Source organism: Aquarana catesbeiana, linkage group LG05, assembly GCF_042186555.1.
Source record: "Aquarana catesbeiana isolate 2022-GZ linkage group LG05, ASM4218655v1, whole genome shotgun sequence".
Lineage (NCBI taxonomy): Eukaryota > Metazoa > Chordata > Amphibia > Anura > Ranidae > Aquarana > Aquarana catesbeiana.
This window is the reverse complement of record NC_133328.1, coordinates 46,801,863-46,821,610: the sequence shown is the minus strand read 5'-3', so window position 1 is coordinate 46,821,610 and position 19,748 is coordinate 46,801,863. Positions and strand designations below refer to the sequence as shown.

Genomic DNA, 19,748 nt, shown 5'->3' with positions numbered 1-19,748 from the left:
ATAATATACTTCATCATGTTAAATATAGTCCACCAAACCCCACTGACCAGCCCTCTAGTCCAGACTGATAGTCTTGAAGAAGAAGGAGTCCTTTTCCCTAATAATGTTGGCTGCATTGTTTTTAGTCAACAAACAACATTTTTAAAGATTATTGAACTATTGAAAATCAATCAATAAAAAGGCTCTAGATATGACCACCACTGAGTTAGAGGAGCAGGAATGAAAAAGGATGATTGTTATACAGCAGAAACAGTCAGGTACCACGGGAATAAAGATTCAGTTATCAATAACACTGGGACTGCCATAGCACACATCAGCCCATCTCTTGGGAAAGACACGGTGTACACATGTTGCACATGTTGCTCATGATCTTAGGAATTTTTAATTGTACAAAATAATTGTAAGCTACAATGTTTTTTTTTTTTTTTTTACATTAGCTACACCAAGCATGTAAGGTTTTATATTTTTAAGAATAAAAAGCTAAAGTGTTATTAAACCCACAACAGTAAAATCAGTCTGTATATGCAGTAAAGCATGCTTGGTATACTCACTGTGGGACCTAAGGGGTTATTCCTACACATTGTGTAAAAAGGCTGTTTGATCCTGTCTTTTCTGATCCTCCTCTTCTTCCACTGTCCCCAATCCATCTCCTGAGATAATAAAGCCTTTAGAGTTACTCTGCACATGCTCAGTTTGGTGTATATTGCTAGAGAGGTTTTTTTCCCTTTTTGGGAGGGTGAATGTGATCAGCGCAGGGCCAATCAGTACTGTCCAGACAGAAGGTCAGGGGTCCTGCAGCCTCATAGGACAGTCAGAATAAAATGAAAACTCGTCCTACAAGCTTTAACCAGACGCTGATAGAAGTCACAAGACTGCTATATACTGCTGATGAGAAAAGGTATTTAGCAGTTTATATCTACTAAAATAATTGCATTTCCATGTTATGTGTACTGTGGGAGACCAGATATAGTGAATGCAGGGTCCTGGGTTTAGTAACACTTTAAGTGAAGAATAACAGCATGTTTCTCCTAATCTTTCTTATTAAAGGCACAATCCTTTCATGCATTTTGGGTGTTTGAGTGCTGCTCCATTTCAAGACCCCTGGTGTCTGCACAGCAGCTTTACTAAACTGCTTGATTCATAATTGGGATATCTATAAATGTGAAAATACAGTATATTACATCTGCTGATATGAAAACCCGCAAATAGAAGCTTTAATCCCTCCCGCCTGCAATCTGTAGATTATTATTATTATTCTACAGGATTTATATAGTGCCAACAGTTTGTGCACCACTTTAAAATATAAAGGGAGACAGTACAGTTACAATATAATACAAGTGAAGGAGTGTAAGGAGGGCCCTGCTCATGAGAGCTTACAATCTAAGAGGGAGGGGCAAGTGGTACAAAAGGTAATAACTACCCTGTTTCCCCGAAAATAAGACCTAGCGTGATTGTCAGTGATGGTTGCAATATAAGCCCTACCCCCCAAATAAGCCCTAGTTAAAGTCCTTGTAGGTCTTATTTTCAGGGTAGGGCTTATTTTCGGGGAAACAGGGTAGGGCTTATTTGGGGGGTAGGGCTTATATTGCAGCCATCACGGACAATCACGATAGGTCTTATTTTCGGGGAAACAGGGTATGAGGGATGAGCTGATAGCAGATTTAAAAGTTCAGTTGTTAGATGGAGGCAGGATAGGCTTCCCTGAGAAGATGAGTTTTCAGGGATCGCCTAAAGGTGTACAGAGTAGGTGATTGTCAGACAGATTGAGGTAGAGAGTTCCAGAGGATAGGAGAGGTTCTGGAGAAGTCCTGGAGGTGGGTATGGGAGGAGTTGGCAAGGATGCTAGAGAGGAGGAGATCTTGGGAGGAGCGGAAAGGAAGGTTTGGGTGGTATCTTGAGACAAGATTGGTGATTTAGCTTGGGGAAGAGTTGTGAATGGCTTTGTATGTTGTCGATAATATTTTGAATTTCATTATTTGGCCAATCTGAAGCCAATGGAGAGATTGCCAGAGAGGGATGGTGGACACTGAACGGTTGGTTGGTAAGGTAGATGAGTCTGGCAGCAGCATTCATGATAGACTGAAGAGGGGATAGCCTATGGATGGCTGGCCTATTAAAAGGGTGTTGCAATAGTCAATGCGAGACATAACCATGGAGTGAATAAGGCAGAGTGCTTTTGCTTTCTCCCAGGGGACTTTCGTCACACCACCATATCCATACCTTGGATTACAATAGTCCGATTTGAACCGCTAATTGTGGACTACATTTGGGGCACATCCAAGCCCCTGCTTGGGATATCCTGGTGGGCAGGACGTTTCTGTGTGCATACTAATCCCTTTATCCTTAAGGGTGATTCCCCTGGGACTACCGTACCTATACATATATTACCCACATTTGGCTGTTATTTGCTTGGACGTGGTCTACCATGAGTCTCCAGCACATATGTTGGGAACTTACATCTCCCTTGCAAGACAGTGAGACCTTTTTCTTTCTTGCAACTATTGAAACCCGAGTGTGTCCTGAAGTAGTTTTGACAACAAAACGCGTAGACGCATTAGGGCTCACATCATGTATATTATATATAGATGATTTTTATATGTTTGTGTCATGTCCTTTTCGCATTGTGTAGATGTATATATATTTTTGAATATTTGTAAAGTTTATATTTTTTGATATCCCTTTGGTTTGCTGTGCCTTCAAAGTCCGACCTGGGGTTTTCTCTTTGAGGAACCCCCTCTTTTTCTGTAATTTCCATATAATTTACGGATGAGGCAATTGGAGTGTTCTTTCTTTTTCATGGAGTGAATAAGTAGCTTGGTGGTTTCATTGGTTCAAAAGGGGCATCTTTTAGAGATGTTATGGAGCTGAAGTCTGCAAGATTTGGACAGTGATTGGATTTAGGGCTGAAAGGACGGGTCAGAGTCCTGGATTACACCTAGCACCTTGATGTGAGGGAAGGGACTAATTTTGTATTATTGATCTTGATGGAAAAGTCAGAGAGGAGGGCACAGGTGGGGGGATTAACACCGCCTTGCACAATACTTCATTAATCGTCACCCCCGTAAATGAGCTTATAGCATTTCCTATCAAGTAGCACTCAGACTGGGGGAGGGCAGGACAGGACTAGGAGCCAATCAGCTGTGCTGCAAGCAAAACTGCTGGTATAGGTGGGTTCAGGGGGTGTGCCAGGTGTGCCTGGGCACACCCTAATCACTATGTACAGTGCTGATTCCCCCTACTTTTTGGGCTTCCCCCGCCCCGCAGTGCTGCTGGCTTCCCTCTCTTCCTCTCCCCCAGCTGTTGCAGTGGATATTTGAGGATGAAGAGTGGGGGAAGGGGCTAGTAATTATGCCATTTACCAGCGCCTACCTTTTCTAAATGAGTGAACACACTCACTCACTGTGTTCATTCATAACTAAATAATAGTAAACTGTGTTTAGTATGCTTCAATTTGTGAATTGTTCATTCACAAATTGAAGCATACTAAACACAGTTTACTATTATTTAGTAAAGCCGCTCAGCACAGAGCACTTCCCATTCATTCACTGTCCAGTGCAGCCGAGGCTGTAGGGAAAGGCGTGTGTATTTGAGCTTTGGGGTGCACACCTATGTCTGCTGGCAAGGAATCTCTTTGGTCTCTTTACATGAGTGCTGCCCAGTCCATTTAGCAGAGGATCCATGAGCAGGTTCTTTGCTGAATCAGAGAAGAAGTCAGTTTGTCCGTTTACATTCACCTACCCATAGACTTACATAGGGCATCTGATCGGGTCCACATAGAAAACTGAAAAGCGGACCTGATCAGAGAGCCTGTGTGAAAGGGGTCTTTGTTCTCATCAGTCTTCTGCTTTTTTTTCACTGTTCAATCAAAAACTGGGGGATGGAGAGAAGACACCACTGTATTAAACAGTGTCATCCACCATTGTGCTGTCTGAGGGGGGCTGTATAAATCCCATGACTAGGTGGGGAGAAATAAAAAATCCTTTTGACAGGCAAAACAGCTACAATATTTGTATTTGATCCACAGGTACGCATTAAACTCATTCGGTGGACACAATCTGCCTACTGAGCGTCTGGCTTTCATCTGTCAAATGTTTTTCTGCTCAGTCTAGGATGTGAATTTTATCAGAAATCAAACATTTATCCTGAACTGCAGGAGGGCCGGTTGTTGTGCTGGAAATGGGAAGGACCCCCGCAGTGTTTAAAAAATACAGCTTAACCCCCTTCGCCTCGGGGGTTCCTTTGTGACACAGGACTTTATTAAATAATAATTTCAGTGGACTGTTTTCAATTTAGTTTACTTTTGTGCAGTAATGGCAACTTGACTGGTAATGGGATAGAACTATTGGTTTGGAACTCTGGGATTTTGGTTTCAATCCCCTGCAAGAATGACATCTACATGGAGATTGGGTGTGCTTACTTGGGTTTCTTGCAACGGCCAAACAGTTTGATTGCGAGATCAGATTGGAAGCTCCTTCGAGGCAGGGAATGATGTGATTGGGATAGTATTTAGTAGCAGTAAAAATTAGGTAATGTATTTGTGGGTGTAGGAGCTTTTGGGTCATAATAAAATGGTCATCATACGTACAAAATAAATTGTTGTGAATTTGCCTATTACCCTTCAGTGGGGACGGTGGATAAAGGTCTAGGCTGCCATTGCTGGATTCTCCTTTTAAGAATGCTGGCTGCCTGATAGGGATGAGCTTGTGTTTGTCCAGAACTGGATTTGGGTCTGAAACCTGAAGCTAGCCGTCCTTCTTGGTCCAGTTCTTGGTCCATGTGGCCATATTAGGTCAATGATGTCCCAAGCATCCCTGTTTTTTTCGCCAGCTGTAGGATGGGAATCTCCCACCCGCAGCTTATTGGGCCAAGAATGATAGCTGGGGCCCGGGTTTGGCCCCGAACCTGCTTGCAAGCAAACGCAAGCTCAGCCATATTGCCTGACTGCCTTTGGTTTAAGTTCCATCCGTTATAAGTGTACACCAAATGGCAAATATTTGATAGAGTTTTCAAATTCTCCACTGTAGGGCACTCTTAGTAATTAAGAGCAATTTTTCTCCCGTCTTAAAGTGACCCTGTCACCAGTTGCAATATTTGAAAGTAGCCAACTCCCTATAAAGAAGAATGCAAATACTTACCTCTCTTGCTGCTTGCGCTCTAGTAATCTCCCCCAAAAAGTTTACTGGGAAACCAACCCTTTCGGGACTGTCAATCTCAGTGGCAGCTGGTGCTCCATATTTTTGGGGGGCGCAAACAAACTGAAAAATACTGACCCCCCCCCCCATCAATTGCAGCCACACTTTGCCCATCAAATGCAGCCACTGTGCCCATCATATGCAGCCATGTGTGCCCATCAAACGCAGCCACTTGTGCCCACCATATGCAGCCACTTGTGCCCATCATATGCAGCCACTTGTGTCTGTCAAATGCTGCCACTTGTGCCCAGTATTTGCAGCCACTTGTGCCCATCATATGCAGCCATTGTGCCCATCAAACGCAGCCAGTGTGTCCATCAAATGCAGCCACTTGTTCCTGTCAAATGCAGCCACTTGTGCCCATCATATGCAGTCACTTGTGCCCATCATATGCAGCCACTTGAGTCCATCAAATGCAACCACTTGTGCCCATCAAATGCAGCCACTTGTGCCCAGTATATGCAGCCACTTGTGCTCGTCAAATGCAGCCACTTGTGCCCAGTATATGCAGCCACTGTGCAAACAGACCCCCCTTTGCTGCTCTGACAGGCCCCCTTGCTGGTGGCTCTGACGCCCCCCGCTCGCGGCTCACCCCCCCCCCCCGCAGGTGGTCCGGCACTAACCACCAGTCCTGAGTCCACCAGAGCAGCCGTGGTGGTGGGGATGTCCGTCCTCATGTCTCCTCTGTGCCACCTCTTCTTTGGCCAATCGGGAAACAGGTCTGACGACCTGCCGCCCTGATTGGCGGGGAGGAGCCTTAGTGTCAAAATAGCAAAAATTCATTTGCTATCGTCATACAATTGGGTGGGATCAGGGCGCACTCTCTGCGCCCCGAGTCCACCTTATTTTGAAGCCTATTAGAGCCTCTGATAACCTCATCGTGTGTACTAGGCTTTAGCAGTTGAGCCTCTTTCACATGGGTACTGTCAGGCAGCAAAAGCAGGCACTTCAGGCAACGGTGGATTGATTTAAATCACTAGTAAAAAGTTGATCACCACAATCAACACAATTTAAATCATAATTTTTAAAGAGCAACTGTCATCTCTGCTCCTCAGCGGCTCCTCTGATCCGCTGTTGACTCACCGACAGTCCTATTCACTTTAATGGGATGGCTGGTGATGCGGCAGTGACACAACATGGTGAGGGAGGTGGTAGCAGCAGGTGAGTGGATGCCCACTAACAGGCGCTGCCATTATGGATTTGAAGACAGGTGCTCTTTAAATGAAAGCACTTATTCTTGCCGGTAGTTAGAATCTTTAATATTTGCAAACAAAATTAAGTTTTCTTATTTAGAATAATAAGGTCAGGTTAGTAAAACAGCGATATCAGAACCGATTCAATCATACAGTTTGTAGTGTACATAGATTTGCAAAGAAATGGAATAAAGGAATATTCCTAAACTTTGGTTTCATGTTTACTGTGAAATTGTGTGAATGCATCAATGCAGTGCATGTTATCTCAGCTTGGATTCATTGAATGGGTTTACCAAAAATGTAATTATTGCAGAATATACAGCCTCCTGCTGCATAACTAAGCTCCATTTCATGCTGAAGAAACTAAATTATTAATGTCAATCTTAAATAGAAAACTATCTTTAGATAGATTTTTACTCTAAAAGCATTTTATTAAAATAAATTTTATAAAAATCTAAAAAATCCGATTTAAATAAAAAAAAATCTGATTTAAATAAAAAAAATCTGATTTTCTTTTTGTTTTTTTAAATCCACCCTGCTTCAGGCACATTTTTATCTTGCCTGAAAAAAATAGTCAGTGGCTGCCAGACATTCTCATACATATTGTGACAAAAATGTAGGGCATGTTGTGGTTGGTAGGCGATACCGCCTGCCACTGTTCTCCTATAGAGGTGAATGGGGTCACGCTACAACTGTGATGCAAGTCCAATAGATGTGGTTGTGGTGTGGTGAAGGGGTTTTCAATGTAAAATCCTTCTTCAAACAGGCATGTGGGAGGTGGCATATCTCCTCCCGATCACCTGCTAAATGTGGGCTAGCTGCTGTTGACAAAGCGGTCCACCGTGGATTGCAAGTCAGCAGCTGGGCCCATGTGAAAGAGGAATAAAGGTTAAAGTGATACTAAAGGTTTGTTTTTTCTTTGTTTAAAATAACAAACATACTTACCTCCACTGTGCAGCTCGTTTTGCACAGAGTGGCCCCGAACATCCTCTTCTGGGGTCCCCCGGTGGCTCTCACGGCTCCTCCCCACATCAGATAACCCTCTAGGAGAAGTGCTCTCTCTAGGGGGTCACCTTGCGGGCGTGCTACCGAGTCATTATTTCGGCGTCCATAGACACGAATGCCAGACTCGTCCCTGCCCCCTGGCGCCCGCGTCATTGGATTTGATTGACAGCAGCAGGAGCCAATGGCTGCATTGCTATCAATCCATCCAAGCAGGACCCAAAACACCGCTTTTGCTGGTGTGCTTGTCACCGGGATGAGATAGAGGGGGGTACAGGTAAGTAAAACGGGGGCTCGGGGGAGCTGCAGCATTACAGGAGGCTTTTCACCTCAATGCATAGAATGCATCGAGGTGAAAAACTACAAGGGTCTACAACCCCTTTAAGGGTGAATGGGTGTGGAGTGGATCATTATACTGCAGCAAGGTGGCTCGTTACTGCAAATCGCCATAGCTGTACATCGGCGCGGGAGCTCGCCTTCGTGGGCGCATGTGCACTCCCAATGGCCAGTGGAAGAGCCAATGAACGGGTCGCTCCCTGCAGAGACAGAACGGGGACCTATCTGTGTAAACAAGGCAATTCTCTGTTCTGACAGGGAAGATCACACAGATCCTGTCTTTCTGCTATGTCCCCCATACAGTTAGAACACACAGTGAGGGAACACATCGCTCCTGATGTTAACCGCTTCCCTGCCAGTGTCATTAGTACAATAACAGTGCATATTTTTAGCACTGATTACTGTAATAATGTCACTGGTTCCCAAAAAAAAGTGTCAAAAATATCAGTTAGGTGTCCGATCCGTCCGCCGCAATGTCGCAGTCCTGCTAAAAATCACTGATCGCCGCCATTACTAGTTAAAAAAATAATAATAATAAAAATGCCATAAATCTATCCACTATTTTGTAGATGCTATAACTTTTGCGCAAACCAATTAATATACGCTTATTGCGATTTTTTTTTTTTTTACCAAAAATATGTATCAGAATAAATATTGGCCTAAACTGATGAATATTTTTTTTTTTTTTTTTATATATTTTTTTTTTTCGGAAATGTTTTATAGCAGAAAGTAAAACATTTTTTTTTCAAAATTGTCGCTTTTTTTTTTGTTTATAGCGCATAAAATAAAAAACGCAGAGGTGATCAAATAGCACCAAAAGAAAGCTCTATTTGTGGGGAAAAAAGGACATCATTTTTGTTTGGGTACAGCTTCGCATGACCGCGCAATTTCCAGTTAAAGCCAGTGCCATATTGCAAAAAAGTTGCCTGGTTAGCAAGTGGGTAAATTCTTTCCGAGGCTGAAGTGGTTAACAAGGTTAGGTCAGAGGTCAGGGAATGTTTTCATTTTACTTTAATTTGGTGCCGAAAATTCATGCCAAGAACTACTGAGCTGAAAACGAACAAATTGTAAGTCTACTAAGCAGGAAGTGGAGATGCTGAGAAGGAACATCATTAATACTCGTTAATGGAAAAAATGTTAGATGAAAACAAATACATAGGGACACTTGTGTGTAGGTTTTCCTACATCGGCCAGGATATGAAGCTGAACCTTATCAAGTGCATTGTATAAACAGTTGTCAAAACATTACCCAACATGGCCTTAGCGAGCCCTAGAACTATTCCACTTCCATAATACACTCTTCTGCTCTTTTTACATTGCATGGACATTTTTAGATCACCTATGATAAAATCTATTCTTTTCTTTTGAGGCATTTCTGTAAAAGTCAGCTTAAAGCGTATGCACACTAACAACGAACGCCTTTGGTTTGGTAAATATACAGTTGAAATTTTGTTGTATCTGTTCACAAAACGACTTGTTGATCCTGCCAAAAATCCAGTGAGCTCCTAAGTTCTGGTGCACTCTATTGCACTGATATTTCAAGCAGCTTTGACTCTTTCAACCCTGTAAACTGCAGAACACCTTCGCCTGTGTTACGAAGATGAGTAGGGGGTGCTCTGTAGTCCAAATTAGAAGTCAGCAGCCTAGGGTGACACCACTGTTATTTCATAAATACAGTAGAGCAAGGTAGTGTTGTTTTGTGACCTTAGGACAGGAAGTTTGTTACTAGCAACCATCAGCTGAAAATAAAGGGAAAAAGCCTGAAAAAAGCAAACAAATGCAGCCACCACATTGAAGGTCTTTAGATTGACACATATTGATTTTTTTTCTTGAGTTAATCACTAACCATCCGAGCCAATTCTGGCACTTTGCTCCTACATGTAAAAATCATCATTTCAAACTGGCGGCCCTCCAGCTGTTGCAAAACTGCAAGTCCCATCATGCCTCTGCCTGTGGGAGTCATGCTTGTAACTGTGAGTCTTGCAATGCCTCATGGGACTTGTAGTCCTAGGGGATAAAATTGCGGTTGTTGCAACTTTTTATGTTACACGGTATTTGCGCAGCGATTTTATAAACGTTTTTTTTTGGAGGGTTTCATGAATTAAAAAAAAAAAAAAAAGGTAAAGTTAGCCCAATTTTTTTCTACAATGTGAAAGATGATGTTACGTTGAGTAAACAGATACCTAACATGTCATGCCTTAAAATTGCGCACACTCGTGGAATGGCACCAAACTTCGGTACTTAAAAATCTCCATAGGCGACGCTTTAACATTTTTTACAGGTTACATGTTTAGAGTTACAGAGGAGGTCTCGGGCTAGAATTGTTGCTTTTGTCTAACGCACGCAGCGATACCTCACATGTGTGATTTGAACGCTCTTTACATATGTGGGCGTGACACTACGTATGCGCTCGCTGTGTGCGAGCACGTGGGGACGGGGACGCTTAAAAAAATTTTTTATTATTATTCTTTATTTTACTTAGATTTTTTTTATTTTTACACTTTCTCTTTTAATTTTTTTTTTCATCATTTTTATTCCTATTACATGTAACCATCCCTTTTAATAGGAATAGTGCTTGACAGGTCCTCTTTATGGAGAGATGTGGGGTCAATAAGACCCCACATTTTTCCTCTAGGCTGGAAAGGTTGAGATAAAAAAGAAAAACTCTCTCAGCCTTTCCAGCCACGTCCTCAGCTTTGTTTACTTCCGTCGTCCCGGACGTGATGTCATAACGTCGCGCCAGGGCCTCCGAAGGTCATAGAGATGACTGGGGACCATCCGGTCACCAGAAATCTCTATGGTAAACTTCCGCGGCGACAGATTAGTTCTCCGGCTGGTCGATTGCAGGGGCGAGCCGGGAGAAGCTGAACTGCCACTATGATTGTTCTTACGGTGCACAGAATCGCTGGCTGAAAAAGATGATATCTGGATCATACCTGTAGCTGCAGTCATCATTCAGATATCCCCAGGAAGGGGTTAACATCAGGGGAGATCAAAGGGTTAAATGTGTTCCTTGGGAGTGCTTGCGAACTGTGGGGGGGGTGCTTTAAAGCGGGGGTCCACCTATCTATAGTTTTTTTATTTTTTTTATTTCATTCACAAACTTTTCTTCTCAGCATTACATACTCACATATTGTGTGTAATATGTCCGCCTGTGTCAGATTTCGTCAGAAAGAATAACTTATATTATTCACTGCAGGCGGTTTCCATCTTCATTGTGGGCATTTGAAGCCCACAAGCATTTATTTCCTGGATGTGGTGAATGCTGTGCTCCCAGCATTCACCGCTCGTTCCCGCACATGCTCAGTGGCATCCTGGGAAGCCTGAGACTAGCTCCCAGGAGTCTGGGAGAGGCTAGAAACACGCCTACTCCCACGGGAGGAGAACCAGGAAGTGCAAAGAAGAATAGAAAAATAAAAGGTAATTACTGCGATTTAAATTTTTTTAAACGGCATGTCAGCATCTAGGCAAGGAAGAGAATACATACAGATATTGTTCAAAATTTGGGTGGAACCCTGCTTTAACTAGGGGAAGGTAAAGTTCCTTGTTCCTGCTTAGTAGAAGCACAGGATCAGTACATTCCCCTCTCACAGAAGGGCTGTCTGCCTTGTTTACATAGGCAGACCGTCGTTCTGCTTATCTCACGAATGATCGGCGAACGATCAGCGGGTCCCAGCGGACACGATTACCCGCTGATTGGCTCCCGCTGTGTCCAGTCCCAGAGGGAACAGGTTGCTGGCGGCGCGTGCGAGCTCACGATCCGGAAGTGTCAGATCACGTACTAGGTACGTGATCTGGCACAGAGCGGGCACCCTGTCACAGTACATGTGCATAGGGCGGTCCACAAGCGGTTAAAATGGTTTTGTGGTGGCAAGATATGCCTTTAAAAAAATTGCTGGTTTTATAATGATTACTATATAAAATAACTTCTGAAACTTACCACTTTTTAGTTCAATCCTATTTTATTGAAAGAAACATACAAGGAAATGTATTCCTAATACACATCATTAATAATAGTAGTAGGTGCTGACAATAAATCCAGTGCATTCGAAGGATACATAATGTAGTATCGTACCAAGTTCGTTATGTGTGCAGATAAGAAAAGAAAAAACATTGTTTTAAACAACATGTTGAGACATAACAAGGATAACCAAAGAGCCCTCATCATATATGGGAGGGGATTACATGTAAACTTCATGTGTTACTACAATCAAACTTATTCCAGAAACCTGTTATGTTGTAGAGGATTAGCTTGTGGGGGTCGTATTTTGCATCTGGATTCTGAGGAGTACATTTATACGAAGAGGAGAAGGAATGGGGGAAAGTAGGGAAGCAGAAAGGTTAGGAACAGGAGCCGCTCCAGCATGGTCATGAGGTGGTACTGTCTAGGTTGCCTTCTGCCCAGGAGATGAAGTCCGACGAGTAGCGGAATATGGACCACGCAGTCCAAGTAAGAGAGAACTGATTGTCTTTATTAGATTCCTCAGCCAACAGACGTTCAAGGTCTCTAATGCGGTCCACCTCAATAGCCCACTCCCCCAGGGAAGGTACAGTTCTTGACTTCCAATACCTTGGAATCACCATTCTAGCAGCGGCCAAGAAATGACGTAATACATCTTTTTTAATGGACTTGAGTGTGCCCGGGAGCATGGATAAGAGAGCTATCTTGGGTGTAGGAGAGAGAGTGGTCACCATCAGTTTGCAGTATAGTAGGAAGATCTGTTGCCAGAATTTCTGTATGGGGGGGCATTCCCACCAAATGTGGAGCATGGTGCCCCTGGAGTTTAGACATCGCCAGCAAGTATCCGGCGTTGTCGAGTTGAAGTGATGTATAGTCGAAGGGCATCTATACCACCTCATTACCATTTTAAACCCCTTTTCTTGAGTTTTAGTGGCTAGGGAGAGCTTGTGCGTTAGGATAAAGCATTTTTGCCAGTCAGTGGGGGAGATGGAATGTTGGAGATCTTTTTCCCAAGCCTTCGTGTAGGGTGGGAGATCAGGGTGAAGAGCATTCAGCAAGAGGGAATAAAGCTGTGATATCACGTGCGTTGGAGGATCGGTTTGGAGGAGCATATCCTCGAATCCTGTTGGTTCAGCTAGAATATCTGGTATTGATGGGAAGGTTCGGATATAGGAAGTCAGTTGTTGTTTCTGAAGCCATTGCATAGGGTATCGAGAAAGCAATTCGGGGGTGGGTGCTTTACCACTTTTTATGTGTAATGCACGTGTACTCTGGAGACTTCTAAGTGTCGAAACTCAGGACCACAAAGGATCAGTGCCAAGTCCTGGGACACTGATTCATAGAAATATACCGTAAATGAAGAATATTCTGAAATATTGGAAAGTCCAGAAGTCACCTAAAATTATCAGCAGTCACCACCAGTATCTGACCAAAGACTATTGGGTTGATTTACTAAAACTGGAGAGTGCAAAATCTGGTGCAGCTCTGCATAGAAACCAATTGGCTAAAAGTTTTTTTTTTTTTTTCAAAGCTAAGGCTCCATGCACACTGGACATTAAAATAACATTATAAAAATGCCAGTAGCTTTGCAGTGAGTCTTTCAACGTTTTTTAACGTTTATGCAATAGCGTTTATTAGCGTTTTTTTAGCGTTTTTCCACATTAGCGGATTTTTTCTCAATGGATCAAAAATGCTGGTTAGTCACGATTTTGAGCGTTTATCGTCGTTTATCAGTGTTTATGCACGTTTAACGTTTTTAAGGGTTTTTTATTGTCAGAAAAACAGCTCCTGAACGCGATTTTAGGGCGCTCAGAAAACAGCCCATAAACTCCACTGCTGATAAACGTCCAAGAACGTCCATGTGTGCATGGACACAGGATAACATAGAGAGGAGTTCATGGGCTGGTAAAAAAAAATGCCCAAACTCCCAAAAACGGCCGTTTATGAGCTTCAGTGTACATGGAACCTAATTGAACAAACTGAAGTTAGAAGCTGATTGGCTACCATGTACAGCTTCACCATATTTTGCACTCTCCAGTTTTAGTAAAACAACCCCTATATGACATGCTTTCTATTAAAAATACCCATGTCTATCATCCAATAAATCGAGAACGCTTCAAAATATACTTGGTTTCTGTGTCTGATCTCCTATACTGCAGTATATATCTTTGAATTAAGTCTCACTCACTAATTAGGGACAAGTAACTGTACCTATACATGTACTACCAAAGAAATCCACAACAGTTGGATCTCCAGCCATTTGGGCTTTAGGCCTTTAAAGTGTTACTAAACCCACAACAGTAAAATCAGTCTGTATATGCAGTAAAGCATGCTTGTTGTTATACTCACTATGGAGCCTAAGACGTTAATCCTCTGCATTGTGTAAAAAGGCTATTTGATCCTGTCTTCTCTGATCCTCCTTTTCTTCCACTGTCCCCAATCCATCTACTGATAGTACAGAGCCTTTGGAAGCACTCTGCACATGCTCAGTTTGGTGTGTATTGCTAGAGAGGTTTTTTTTTTCTTGGGAGGGTGCATGTGATCAGCACAGGGCCAATCAGCACTGTCCAGACAGAGGGTCAGGGGTCCTGCAGCCTCATAGAACAGTCAAAGTAGAATGAAAACTCCTCCTACAAGCTTTAAACAGACACTGATAGAAGTCACAGGACTGCTATATACTGCTGACGAGAGAAGGTATTTAGCAGTTTATGTTTACTGAAATAATTGCATTTCCATGTTCTGTGTACCTGTAAAAATGTGGATAGAAGAAAATATAAATTAAAAGAGAGAATAAGAAAGCATGAGTCACTGCCCATACTAACCAATCAGTTTGCATTTTTAATTTTCTCAGAGAGTAAAAGAGTGAATCTGATTGGACACATAGGGGAGGGAACCAGCTCAAAATGTGTTCCTTTTTTGTATTTTTTCTTAATAAACAGTTCTTTAAGGCAGAAAACTTATTTGGAAAGTATTTTTTTCTCCTTGTTCGTTGACCTGAAGCTATGGATGTGGGTTTAGTCTTCACTGATGCTTTCCATGGTCTCCAATAGAAGACAAACTGCCTTTGTGCTGATTTATAACTTCAAATTTAAAGTTAAAATGTGTTTTATCCATGCTGGACAAAGCAGCAGGTTTTATTTCATGGTGACCCTATAGAGGTCCAACCCAAACACATATGAATTACACAGGTTCTGAGGCTAATTTAATGCCGATAAGGCACCAAGTGAGTTTAATTATCACCTCAATCACTCACAGAACCTGCATAATTAATATGTGTTCAGTTTTAAAGGGATGAGGTGGCAACCCTATGACACTACCATTAGCCTATACAGGGGTCTCCAAATGACGGCCCTCCAGTTGTTCAGGAACTACAATTCCCATCATGCCTAGTCATGTCTGTGAATGTCACAGTTTTACAATGCCTCGTGGGAGGTGTAGTTTCGCAACCGCTGGAGAGCCCTTCGCTCCCCCCTCCTCCACATTGTTTTGCTGTCAGGAGCGTAAAAAGATACTCAGTACTTATGGGTATGGGTATGACTTCCTCCCCTTTCATCTAGCTGAGAACACTGGTGATAGGTGATTGACCTTTCACACAAAGATGAGGGAAGGGTAAGCTCCAAATTGTGACTTGGAGCTTACACAGGCCTTCATGCCTTTGGTTCTCGTGGCTGAACTAAGTATCAGGAGAGCAAAAGGAAAATAAGAATGTTCTGGAGGGGCCACCACCAAAATGTGTGCATGTTTGGTGCTCACATACAAGAAAATGAGAACACTTTGAAGAAATTGGCCATTCATCTGTGTATTTTCTTTTGCAGGAAGAAGAAAGGACTTTTCTCAAAATCCAAAGACAAAGACAAAGAAAAAGTTGAAAAGCCAAAAATGGTCAGCCCTTTCACCATGGTAAGTGCCAGCACCTGGGATGGTTGTCTGTTAATGGGTCATTCCATCAGGGGTTTACTTCCTCTTTAAGGGAAAGCCGTCTTCACTGGGAGAAGACAGTGATTATTGCTAGCAGTTATAGCAACTGCTATTGATAATCGCCATAGAATCCATCAGGCTGGTTGTACTCAAGTTGATCGATCGTTCAACTGGGTACATTCAGCCTGCCCATTAACGGTTCAAATCAGCAGGAGATATTTCTTGGACCTACAGGTAAGCCTTAATCTAGGCTTACCTGTAGGTCAAAGTGGTCTGTAAGGGTTTACAACCACTTTTTAACTCTTTTTTTCCTTCTTCCTCTTTTCCTTTTTCCTTTTTTCTTTTAAGGTTTTCTCCATAACCTCATTATATATCATTTTACATATAATTAAATGTTTTTTTTTCTTTTTACTATTGCAGATGGATACATTTAATGTTATTATTGTCACTATGAATATTTAGACATAAAGGAATACAAATTTATGCTATTGATTCTACAATAAGACTATACTTTTTATTTTTAGTTATTGTTTGTGTAACAAAGGATTGTTCAGATGTATTGAATCAAACATGTCAGACATGATAGATCCTCTTTTCTTTTCGCTCAGACATGTCATATATTCATAGTAATGTTATATCTTGTACTTTCAGTGATATCAATATTAATTTAGAAATTCTTGTCTATTATACTGTAATGCCGCGTACACACGATCGGGATTTTGGTCGGAAAAAGATATGATGGCTTTTCCGACGGGATTCCGCTCAAGCTTGCCTTGCATACACACGGTCACACAAAAGCTCGCTGAACTTTTGAATGTCAAGAACGCGGTGACGTACAACACTACGACGAGCCAAGAAAATGAAGTTCAATGCTTCCGAGCATGCGTCGAATTGTTTCTGAGCATGTGTAGGAATTTTGCGCGTCGGAATTGCTACAGGCGATAGCATTTTCAGATAGGAACTTTTTCCGACCGAAAAATTGAGAACATGCTCTCAATCTTTTGCTGGCTGGAATTCGGCCAGCAAAAGTCCGATGCTGCATACACACGGTCGCATTTTCCGACCAAAAGCTCTCATCAGTCTTTTGCTGGCGGAATTTCTGATCGTGTGTACGCAGCATAACTGTTATTTTACGATCGTCTTTCAAATACATTTTTTGAACGAGAAAAAAAAAAGAAATAAAAAAAGAAAAGAAATTAACATCATGTATGGCCTGCATAACTTGTATGGACATCCCCTTTACAGTAAATCATGGATTTATGTTATGGAGATGAGGAGAGGGTGAGGTGTTTTGTAGACCTGCAAAAGAAAACTCAGGGCAGAAAACATTGCTTAGGATTAGAGTGCAGTAGAGGCACTGAGGATTTACTAAATCTGGAGAGTGCAAAATCTGGTGCAGCTCTGCACAGTAGCCAATCAGATTCTAACTTCAGCTTGTTCAATAAAGCTTTAACCATAAAAAAAAAAAAAAAAAAGAAGAAGCTGATTGGTTTCTATGCAGAGCTGCACCACATTTTGCACTCTCCAGTTGTAGTAAATCGACCCCTGTGTGTTGTCTGCTTATTGCAGAGTGTTAGGAGCTTACAAGGTTCCTGGCAGGTCATCAGGTATCTTTCTGTACCTGCAGCATATTTTTAGGCCCCTTTCACACTGGGGCGGTTTGCAGGCGCTATTGCGCTAAAAATAGCGCCTGCAAACCGACCCGAAACAGCTGCTGCTGTGTCTCCAGTGTGAAAGTCTCGGGGCTTTCACACTGGAGCGGTGCGCTAGCAGGACGGGAAAAAAAGTCCTGCTAGCAGCATCTTCGGAGCGGTGAAGGAGCGGTGTATACACCGCTCCTTCACTGCTCCTGCCCATTGAAATCAATAGGACAGCGCGGCTATACCACCGGCAAAGCGCCTCTGCAGAGGCCCTTTGCGGTGGTTTTTAACCCTTTCTCGGCCGCTAGCGGGGGTAAAACCGATACTGACGGTAAAGCCCCGCTAACAAGCGGCACCTCAAAAGGATCACAAACGCAGTGCAGTTTGCCCACACTTGATCGATGGTACAAAACGACCATACCACACAGTTCCAGTGCGGCTCATTCAAAATGAATGGGCTCAAATCGCACCGCACTGAATCGCATGTAAATTGCACAGAAATGTGGTGCAGTTCCTGTACGATTCACATGCAAATTATAGTGTGATCCAGCGCTAACAGTGTGTCCAGCAGCCAGACGTTTTCGGCATGGTAAGAATTTTTTTATTTATTTTTTTAACCAAGCTGGCCCAAATGAAGTATTTAAAGTGAAAGGAAACCCTTAGTTCTTCTTTGAATTCTGTAGAAGCCAATAACATGTTGCTTCTAGGTTGACATCCCCTTTAAATACAGCAATAAAAGTGACATGAGGACAGTGTCAGCTGAGCTCATAAATAAAGGTCATTTATACATCCAGGAAGCCTGTAAAGTAGCACTCAGAATGTCTGATCTAATTAGTGTAATTGCCCCGAATTTCCTTTCATCATTAATATTTGGAGCTTTTTAGATCTGTGATGGAAACACACGTCTGCAGGGTGCCATTTATTTCCATTTATCTCCATAATCCCTGGCCAGATTGCATTGAATCTCTGTTTTTTGAAAGCATTTGAAACCAGTATATCTGAAAAGTAACCCATTTACATGGAATAAAGATATTATCCTTTTTTGCATGAAACCAGCAAGAGATAACGAGGGCGATTTACCCTAGGATTGAACTTAGAGAGATCATTTTCAGTACAGGAGAGAAGCTTGTACAGCTGTGTAAGATGACAGGGTCTCTTTAAGCTTCTTATTGCTGCCTTTGACACATCTGTTATGTGTCAGATGCCCATGTGTGATGCCCGCACACTTCCTCGGTTTAATAAACTTTTGTGCTGCTGTTGGAGAGATTTCCCATAACGTTCTGTCCTGACAGGAAGTGAAAGGAAATCTCCGCAAGACTTGCTTCACACTTGTGTGTGCACCAAAGATCGCACGCATTTCCATGCATCTTCAGCACATTCCTGTGTGTCGTTTGTAGGGCAGCCTATTCATTTCAGTGGGCTGCCCTACATGCATTTGAGTGGCAAAAATATGAATGCAATCTATACACTGGGGGTAGAACCTCTGGGGGAATCTAGGATGGAAAAGGACATGATTAGAGCCTGAGGCTCTAATTGGCTTTGAAATAGATGGGCTCGGGGCGCAGAGCACTGCACCCTGAGCCCACCCAATTGTGTGACATTAGCAAATTAATATCCGCTAATGTCTTCCTGCTTCTCCTCCCGCTGAACAGGAAACGGGTCCTGAGACCCGGTTTGCTGGGAGTCCTAAGACTCCCTGGCCAATCGGGTCTCAGGACCCGCTTACTGATTGGCCAGGAGGAGAAGCAGGAAGACATTAGCGGATATTAATTTGCTAATGTCACACAATTGGGTGGGCTCAGGGCGCAGTGCTCTGCGCCCCGAGCCCATCTATTTCAAAGCCAATTAGAGCCTCAGGCTCTAATCATGTGCTTAAAAAAAAAATCCCATTGAAATCTATGTGTCCAGCGCCCTGCATAGAGATTAGGGGCCAGGCGCATGGATTAGGGAGGCGGCGCCTCTGTGCCCCTAATACTGACAGGAACATTAAACCTTGCCTGCCATATACAAACAAATACAAAGTTATGGCTGTAGTTAGGCTTTACCTTTGAGTGATTGTAGATGTAATACATGGAATAGGTCAATTTTCAGTGTTTTTGACTTCTGGAGTATTTTATATTTGATAGTCAGTTCAGGGTTCAGTCTTTAGCTTCTAGGGGGCTGCCATTTCTGACCTCTATTTAAAAATACTGGCTTAACCAGGAACAAGTATACAGCACAAGCAAGAGTTCCTGATCTGTATACTTCTCCTGGTCAGTGAAAGTATTGAAACCACTTAATCCACATCCAGCCAGGCACCTAGCATTTTCAGTGGAAGAGATCAGCAGTGACAGTCTAACCTTTTTTCGGAGAACACATTTTCTTTAATTGCAAGATGCTATCAGATGTTTATAATGGAGAGTAGGAAAGATGGCATTTTTTGGTGGAAATAAAATAACCATTTATGAGAAGGAATCACATTTTTTGATAGGAACAGATAAAATAATACATTAAAGCGGACCTTCAG

At 42.6% G+C, this 19,748-nt stretch overlaps 1 protein-coding gene across 1 annotated transcript in view; it reads left to right on the top strand.

Moving 5' to 3' along the window:
• LOC141144225 (ATP-dependent translocase ABCB1-like) overlaps nucleotides 1-19,748 on the top strand; it is a 134,145-nt gene that overhangs the window by 29,209 nt on the left and 85,188 nt on the right. The window contains 1 exon segment of the mRNA XM_073629683.1: nucleotides 15,500-15,584. Coding sequence (XP_073485784.1) covers nucleotides 15,500-15,584 — 85 coding nt within the window.